This window comes from Acyrthosiphon pisum, chromosome A2 (genome assembly GCF_005508785.2).
Source record: "Acyrthosiphon pisum isolate AL4f chromosome A2, pea_aphid_22Mar2018_4r6ur, whole genome shotgun sequence".
NCBI lineage: Eukaryota > Metazoa > Arthropoda > Insecta > Hemiptera > Aphididae > Acyrthosiphon > Acyrthosiphon pisum.
Window position 1 is genome coordinate 87,499,548 of NC_042495.1, and position 9,562 is coordinate 87,509,109.

Below are 9,562 nucleotides of genomic sequence, written 5' to 3' on the forward strand. Positions count from 1 at the left end.
GTTTGTGTTCTCAACTTAACTAATTCACATTGTACTTACTACTTACCACCTTATTTTTTTTTTAAATTTTAGTAGGCGCCATGAGCAGCCAGAAAGGAAATGCAGCACGCATTCGACCTCAAAAACATCAAAATCGGTTTGCATTTAAAAATAACCTTCACGACACAAATGTACGTACCAAACGTATGAATTCCATACAAGTTCACAGTGTTTGTCCTAGATGTAAAGACATATTGGAATGGAAGATCAAGTACAAAAAATATAAGATGCTGAAAGCAGCCAAGAATTGCAACAAATGTCATAATAAGACTGTCAAAGAAGCTTACCACACAATGTGCCATCAGTGTTCAAGTACCTTGGAATTATGTCCAAAGTGTGGAGTACCAAGGATCGAATGGGCTAAAGATGATCATAAAACAACATCTGAAAACGGAGGTGATGACAAAAATGATTTAGAAAACAGTGATGATGATAACGATGATTCAGGAAGTGATGTTTGCAGTAATCCGTCCCCTAGTTGACCTGTGTATATTATAGATGTTATGTCTAACTTATTTCCATTATTGTTTCATTATTTCAATTGGTTCGATTAAAACTTACTCAGCAGTAAAATATTTACATATTTTAATATTTATTCTTATTCCGTATACATCTGAAATTTGAACAGTTCAGTACAAAATAAAAATAGTTTTGTAATAGTAACATTCAAATGTAATCCTCTTAACAATAACATTAAACATAAATAGGGGATTTGATTCATTGTGACTGATTAAATAAGTAAAGCATAATAATAATATTAATAATCAGACCCAGCTCAAGGAGTAGCTATTTTCAAATCACTGATAGTATTATATTATTAGGGGCAGCAAAATCTGATTTTGCCTAGTGCACTATTTTCGATTGAGCTGGCCCTAATAATAATATATAGTATAGAGAGAATAATATTCTTAAAGTAGTATGAATTATTATGCATACAATATTAATTAATTAATAACATAAATAAGCCACGTTTATTTTTTTATATTTTTAATTTTATTAAGTATGTCTTGTCTCCATCTTACAAAAGTACAACATATGTACATGTGCTTGCTACGTCACAGATAATGTTCTTCCCTATGCATTTGGAATTTTGGTAATTTTTTTTATAGATACCATTGATTATATAATCAATATAGATACAGAGGGAGAAAAATATTTCGCGCAAAACAGTTTTTGCTATGTTGTACATATGTAAGACTAAGAAAACATGCAGGTATTATCTGTAAATTAATTTTTATAATAAGCATTTGGGGCAAGGTGATAAATAGATATCAGTCCACCTTGATTTGAGGGCTTTGCTTATTGGGTACTCTGAACAGAGAAACCATCCATTGATGATACTCCATGTAAATTTATTTTATTTATTATGTACATAATTTAAGAACATAGTATAATATTTTAAAATAAAGTAAAAAATAAATTTGTTTGATGAAAGCATTTTCAAATAAAATGTTGTTATAAACTTGTAAAAATTACAAAAAATACAGTACTATATATTATATTATTATTTTTCTTAATATCTGAATATTTTATATGACTGTTTGCATTAAAGATACTCTGTGAAACTTGAAAATGTACCTAGTTGTATAATTTATAATATCTAGATAATTTATTTTTCAGTGAAAGGATTTATTTTTGCAAAAATGATTTAATTGTTTTAAAAGTGCGAATGATATAACTTATAATTATATATTCACAATTTTACATGGATGTCAGAATTTTATGATTTACATATTTGGTTTTAGTCTATGTAGTTGAACATGGGTAATCATTACAATTCATAGGACATAAAATTCAATGAAAAATATTTTAGGGAATATTTAGGAATATGATACAATATAAAATATGTATTGCTTAATTAGCTGTTGCCTGTTCCAACAATTAACTTTTCTATTTCTTCAATATCATAATCAGATAAAAATTCCTAAAAAATAGGTTTATCTATTTTGTATCTATTTGACAACTGAAGTTGAACGGGTATACTTGAAAATGTACAGATGAAATCGACAAAGCCAAAGATTCTTAAAAATGCACTATTTAATATTTTACAAACATAAAAATTATTGAGAATAATTTCTTTAACAATTTAGGAACCCTATTAACAAAATTTAAAAACATACGTTTCAATACTTATAAAATTCAAATATTATGTACCAGAGTAGATTTTTAAATAGTGTACCATTGTACACCAAGAACTTCATTTCGTCATATTTTGTATTTCACGCAAATTACTAGTTACTAATGTAATTAGAACTGCACACGCCATTAACCCTTGACCACGTGAGTGTTATCATTTAAACAAGATGGATAATTTAATATAATAATAAAAAGGGACGTTTTTTAACTTAAGACACAAATACACGATCCCTAAAAACTGTATAATTACGGCTATGTTAGTCGTGCTATGCTTGTCTAGTGATAGCAACCTCAAATTTAGAAATAAGAACGCAATTTCGCAAGTACATAACATTAATGCTTATCAAATATCAAATATTATTTTTTTATCATTTTATCATATTGAAAAGAAATGCACAACATTTGAAAATGTGTATGTCAATAATTTTCTTATTTTTAATGCGTTTGAATTTTCATAATATTTTTGATGAATCTGTCTGAACACTCACAAAAAAAAATTAATTAAATTTACGAAATTCCGTCTAATTCACCTACCAAATAATTTAGGCCGGGTTGCATAAAGAACAGTCTGTACATTTATTACCGGCCCTGTAAGGTTTTAATGATTGTGTAAACTATGCATAAATAAATATTAAATTATTGATAACCGTGGTTACCAAATAAATTAAACCGTAATAAACCATGTGTTATTCTTATCATTCTAATAATATTACCGATCTGTAGATGCAAAATTCTATCTGCAGTTTACAGGTCCGATAGCCGATAATTTACAGAGCCGGTAACTTTACCGAGCGTTCAAGCAACACCTTATTTTATTTACAGAGCTATTAACGCACAGATTAATTTACAGATTTGTAAGTCGTTACAGAACGTTTATGCAACCCGGCATTAGTCATGGGTCCTACATCAAGAGTTTTCTACGTTGGCGACACTGTAACGCGTAACCAACTTCATGCCCGACCAATGCATTTTGTAGGGCCGATCGCCGAGCTACAACACTTGAATGCTGATTCGATAATCATTTTCTTCTTACCCATAGTTGGAGTTCTCATAAATTTGTCAAAATGAAGTAAGTTTTATCCGCATTAATCGCGCTTCCTTACCAATTTCCAAATTGTTCACCTCGACAAATGCTTTTGGCGTTAATTGGTGCCACGTAATTACCTAACTTTTCGCTCGTCTGACTATCATGGACGTCGAATTATCTCTTTCGAATATATCGCCAATCTATCCTACTCTGATGGTTGATGTCTGGTTTTTATTAATTTTTGTTTTTTACTTGAAGGATCGGACTCTGCGCCTACAGCGGGTACAAAATCTACCCAGGACATGGAAAAACCATGGTCAAAGCTGACGGAAAGGTGAGTTTTTTGTCGAATTTCTATACTTTAACGTTTCTCATTGAGCTTTTCTACTTCACGCTGTAGAAAGGTGACTTTTGTTTCACGTAAATAATCCTGTCTTGTTATACCTAGACATTCACTTTTCTCAATTCAAAATGCGAGCGCGCTCACTTAATGAAGAGGAACCCCCGTAAAGTGACATGGACGATATTGTACAGGTAAGCAATTGTTGCCTTTTTATGTTATGGATATATTTATTTTATTATTATTTGATGTTATTCAGACGCAAGCATCGCAAGGGTCAAGAAGAAGAAATGACCAAAAAGAAGACAAGGAGAACTCAAAAATTCCAACGTGCTATTGTCGGTGCATCCCTCACTGATATTTTGGCCAAGAGGAACATGAAACCTGAGATGAGGAAAGCTCAACGAGATATTGCCATCAAGTAAGATAATATTTTTATAAAATCACATAATTTATTCTAAAATATATTTCCCAATTGAATGTACTTTAATCTATTTGCTATTTACCTAACTCAAAATATATTTTTAATTCAGTAATTATCCCTTGTTTATCGTGTTTGGATTTTGCATTAAATCTAAACGTACTGGTGAGGGTATATCAAACAACATCTTTTAAACACTCATATATCGAATTTAAATGATATAATGAAAGTACCTGTCGAGATGTACAATAATCTTTTATGGACCAATTTTATATTTTTATAATAAGTTTTATTAGATACCTTAGTAGGTATACCCATCATTGTACATGCACCTACCTATTTTATTTCTAGTGATTATCATAAATAAGTATTTGCTACTATTGAACAGTAGTAGGTAATGATAAGAAATCATAACTGAGGAAATTATTATAAATGAGCACCTACCCTATTGATATTTAAGTTAAATTTATTCAATTTTAGTATTTGTCCAATGATTATCATTAATAAGTATTTGCTACTATTGAACAATGGTAATGATTAGAATTCATGACTGAGGAAATTATTGTATTGAATATGGGTAATATTGATTTTTTATGTTAAATTTTTTATTTTAATTATCTCCTATCATTATGTTTTAATTTGAATATTTGTTATCTTGAATCTAAAACCTGATGAAAAACTATTTATGAGAGATTGCACATATACCTAATAGATATATTTAAGACACACTGTGTACATTATTCTAAAAAGTTTTCTATGATGTATTTAAGTATTTGCTACTATTGATTATTCTGATAATAAATAAAATTCTGAGAAAACATTAACTTACACAATATAATATTTATATATTATCTTAACCTAGTATATGGTGTTGGCTTAAGAAGTTAAAAATAATTGAAATCACTAAACATATTTATAATATAGTACCTATAAGTATTTGCTATGACTGTTTTTTTTATTATACTGTCAACTGACCAACAACATTTTAATATTCAATCAAACAATTTATTTTTGTTTTATTCAATTTCATTAAAATAATACTATCCTTATGATTATATTTTAATTCGAGTATTTGCTATCTTGATCTTAAAATGATGAGAACCCATCTATGAAGGATAGTTTTAATATTTTTAATAAATTTGTTTATGTTTAAGTATAATATAAATCCTTGTGATTATTTTTTTATTTCGAGTATTTGCTATCTTGAATTTAAACCATGATGAGAATCCATTTATGAAGGATAAATAGTTTAGTTAATGTTTAGTTCAGCTTAAATATTTAAATCCTTATGATTATTTTTTTATTTCGAGTATTTGCTATCTTGAATTTTAACATGATGAGAATCCATTTATGAAGGGTAAATAGTTTAGTTTAATGTTTAAATATTTAAATCCTTGTGATTATTTTTTCATTTCGAGTATTTGCTATCTTGAATTTTAACATGATGAGAATCCATGTATGAAGGGTAAATAGTTTAGTTAATGTTTAAATATTTAAAGCCTTATGATTATTTTTTTATTTCGAGTATTTGCTATCTTGAATTTTAACATGATGAGAATCCATTTATGAAGGGTAAATAGTTTAGTTAATGTTTAAATATTTAAAGCCTTATGATTATTTTTTATTTAGAGTATTTGCTATCTTAAATTTCAGCATGATGAGAAATCATCTATGAAGGGGTATATATAATGTCAGCTATTTTCAATCTTGTGTATCATTGTAAATGTTATTTTTACTAAACATAGTACTTAGATAGTATTAGAAGATTAAACCTTAATAATTTTAACAAAAATTTTCATTTGGTTTTTAAAGGTAAATTATAATTTAAACCCTTGTTTATCGTGTTTTGATTTTACATAAGTTAGAACGTACTGGCAAGGGTATATTAAATAACATCTTTTAAACACTCATATATCCATTAAAAATGATATAATGAAAGTACCTGTCGAGATGAACAAATATTTTCAGTTGTATTTTGTTTGTGGTTTGAATTAAATTTTTAGTATGATGTTAGTTTATTATTATTAATGTCTAAAAATAATATAAATATGATACTAATTGTAAATAGAAATAATAGCGTACTACCTTGTATGCCTAATTGTTTTGATTTGATCTTTCCCTTGTTTATCGTGTTTGGATTTTACATAAGTTTGAACGTACTGGCAAGGGTATACTAAAAACCATATCTTTTAAACACTCATATATCGATTTAAAATGATATAATGAAAGTACCTGTCGAGATAAACATATAAGTATAATAGTTTGTCTGCGTTTATTAAAAAATGTTCATTTTAATTCATTTTTTGATTTAAATTTTGATTGTAATATGATACTAGTTGTTATAAATACTAGGCATCTTCAATAATATTAATTCAATATCTCAAATTTTTTCTTAGAATTGCAGATATCTCTAATCTCTAATATATTGTAAAATATATATCGATAATCAAAATTAATTTTTAATTAATGGCCATTGAGTATTTGAGTTACCAGAAACCATCTGAATTTAATGCTAAAGATCTTTTACAATATATTTTAAAAACAATTTGTCTATTAGTCATATAAATTATTGTTGCCTTCCTAAATTATCGCACAAAACTATATCAATATTCAAAAATATTTTGTTGAAGAAGCCACTAAAGTCTTAAAGTAGAACAATATGTATTATTAGGATTTTAAATTGAAATAATTATTTATCGTGTCTACTTAATTTCTTTTCTTTTCTTTTTCCCTTGTTTATCGTGTTTGGATTTTTCATAAGTTTGAACGTACTGGCAAGGGTATATTAAATAACATCTTTTAAACACTCATATATCCATTAAAGATGATATAATGAAAGTACCTGTCGAGATATACATAGATATTTTCAGTTTAAATTAAATGTTGTAGTTTAATGTTTAGTTAATTATTATGAATAGCTAAAAATGATAGAAATAATTATTTATATTCTATGCCTAATCAATTTTCTTTTCTTTTTCCCTTGTTTATCGTGTTTGGATTTTACATAAGTTTGAACGTACTGGCGAGGGTATACTAAATAACATATCTTTTAAACACTCATATATCGATTTAAAATGATATAATGAAAGTACCTGTCGAGATAAACATAAGATATATCAGTTTTATGTGTTTTTCGTATTATAGTTCTTAGCTTAAATTAAGATTCTAATACAATGTTTAATTTATTATTAATGCTAATGTCTAAAAGTAATAATGATTGGATATAGAAATATCTATTTGTCATGTATATTATATACCTGCCAACTTGATTTTCTTTTTCCCTTGTTTATCGTGTTTGGATTTTACATAGGTTTGAACGTACTGGCAAGGGTATATTAAATAACATATCTTTTAAACACTCATATATCTATAAAAATGATAAAATTACCTGTCGAGATAAACACGTAGGTAATCTATTATATTTAGTTCAACATACAATTCTCAAGACTACTCTTATACAGTAATTTGTTATCTCCGTCTCATCTAATCAACGTAGGAAATTAAAATTCCGATTAATTACTACAGTTATAACTTTATTATGCAGAATTTTTTATTGCTTTAAAAATTTGCCAGACTAAGAAAACTAAATTTACTAACAACTTCTTAATGTAAGTTTTAGTTTGATAAATTATAACTGTAATATTATGGTAAAGTTTTAATTAACTTCACTGGTTTTTGTATTAAAACTATTATTACTTTAATATAAAACCAAACCTCACCTTCATAATAATAGTGATGATTATTTTAAAATGTATACTTGTTTATAGTGTTTGGCTTTACATTTGAAAGTTCTAGCAAAAGTATATTATATAAATTATCTTTTAATCATGATTTAGTGAAAATACCTATCGAGATGAACGTAAATAGTTAATAAAGTATGAGTGTATAACAATGTTGATTGTACTTACAATTATATAATATTAGTTAATTTAAACATATTAAACATCTAAATAAGCTCAATTTTAAATTAATAAAACATTAAATATTATTACTATTGTGCCTGAATGACTATGATATATGCCAATAAAAATTCATAATATGGTATGAATGTGTATTATAAAATTACAATTTTTTAGGGTGGCTAAGGACCAAAAGAAGGCTGCTAGAGCAGCTAAGAAGCCTCCTCCACCACCTCCATCAAAAACGAAGGTAACATTTAAATTTATTATTTGTGATTATTATTCAACACTTATTTTATTTTTGTAGAAACAACCCAAGAAAGTGCAAACAAAATCTGTACAACAAAAGGCTGCTCCTCGTGTTGGTGGAAAACGATAGTTATTATCACCTATTAATAAAAAACTTCATTGAAAAAAAAAACTATTTTCATTTCATCTGTCAACCTTTCCTAACTGTAACAGACTATCAAATGATACTTTAATTTGTTATGTTTATGTTACATATTTCTTCTCTAGTCAAAGTTAGAGAATCTATACTCTGTCTTAAAATAGAATAATTAGTCTGCAGGCAGATTTTCGTCAGTCTTGCAAATCTACTATATATTCTCATCGCACAAAAAGTGATTGTTCACTTTTGAAAAGAGTATAAGTATGTTGACAAATCAACATTACTCTGTTCAAGAACAAGTCATACATGTCTTACTAATCATTTTATTATTCTTAACAATTAAATATTTAAATGAAGGTAATACCTAAGTTTTTTTTATTAATTTTGTCTATTGCAATTTGAGGTTAAAGTGTTTTTAATATTGTATGTACTTTATTAACAAAATAACATCAAGACTTAGGTATTCAGATTTAAATTGTAATGAATTTTTAACTAGAAAATTATTATTTTTGTGAAAATTTGAACACCATAAAAATAATCTTGCTATGTATTTTTGATATTATCTAATTGACAACTTGTAAGGAACCCTTATTAAATACATGTTTGCCAATGTAAACAATTTTTCATATTTAAATGTAAACACGGGAATCTTGGTGATTTTCAATTCTTGTAATGATCCTTGAAAACAACATCCAATGGTTATGCTGTTTTTTTTATGAGGACGTAAACCCATAACATGTTTCTGTCCTCTCACACGCACGGCATACAAATTTTCGTCCACCTGCGTGCTGTGGATGTTGAGTGAACTAAGGATGTGACTGAGACGTGAGTTATGAACATTTTCAAATATCAATACTTTCATAGTTTCATACTCATAATTAAAATATCGTGAAAACCCTATCGAGAGAACAGAGATAATGTTCTTACAATCTTAACTAATAATTGGATAATAAGTCAAATTCAATCTAATATCAAAACTAATAGCACGCTATTGGGGCCCGCATTTTACGATTTTTATTGGGGGAGTATTTGCCGGATAAAAATTACAGAACATTTTGAACATTAAGTTTTATGCCAGAATATTTTAAACCAAAAAAAATAAGTTGTTCGGTGTTCTTATCTTATTAATCAGTGTTGGGAGTAAATTTTCAATTCTTAGATATAAAAGTTGAATATTTTATAAATTGTAAATTTAGTTTATAAAACTACAAAATAATTATCCAATTTAAAATTTGATAAATTTTGTCAAAATTTGACCTTTAAATGCTTATAAAAAAAAAATTGTGCCAATGTATTTTTAATATTTTCAACT

The 9,562-nt window shown here is 27.0% G+C and overlaps 2 protein-coding genes across 2 annotated transcripts; both read left to right on the plus strand.

Annotated features, from left to right (window-relative positions):
• Window positions 1–70: 70 nt before the first annotated feature.
• Window positions 71–612, plus strand: LOC100161106 (CG8675-like; the record flags this gene model as incomplete). Its single annotated transcript, NM_001162000.2, is given in 1 exon segment — window positions 71–612. A coding segment is annotated over 1 exon segment (441 nt). The 3' UTR covers window positions 522–612.
• Window positions 613–3,155: 2,543 nt separating this feature from the next.
• Rpl24 (ribosomal protein L24) lies at window positions 3,156–8,283 on the plus strand. The gene is made up of 6 exons (NM_001126226.2): window positions 3,156–3,244; window positions 3,461–3,536; window positions 3,651–3,736; window positions 3,802–3,963; window positions 8,040–8,112; window positions 8,170–8,283. The coding sequence occupies exons 1-6, from the start codon at window positions 3,240–3,242 to the stop codon at window positions 8,239–8,241; spliced, it is 474 nt and encodes a 157-aa protein (NP_001119698.1). The 5' UTR covers window positions 3,156–3,239; the 3' UTR covers window positions 8,242–8,283.
• The last annotated feature ends 1,279 nt before the right edge of the window (window positions 8,284–9,562 follow it).

Coding starts and splice junctions, on each gene's coding strand:
- Rpl24 (NM_001126226.2), top strand. Junction 3,737..3,801: donor ACATGGACGATATTGTACAG/GTAAGCAATTGT, acceptor GATGTTATTCAG/ACGCAAGCATCGCAAGGGTC. Junction 8,113..8,169: donor CACCTCCATCAAAAACGAAG/GTAACATTTAAA, acceptor TTATTTTTGTAG/AAACAACCCAAGAAAGTGCA.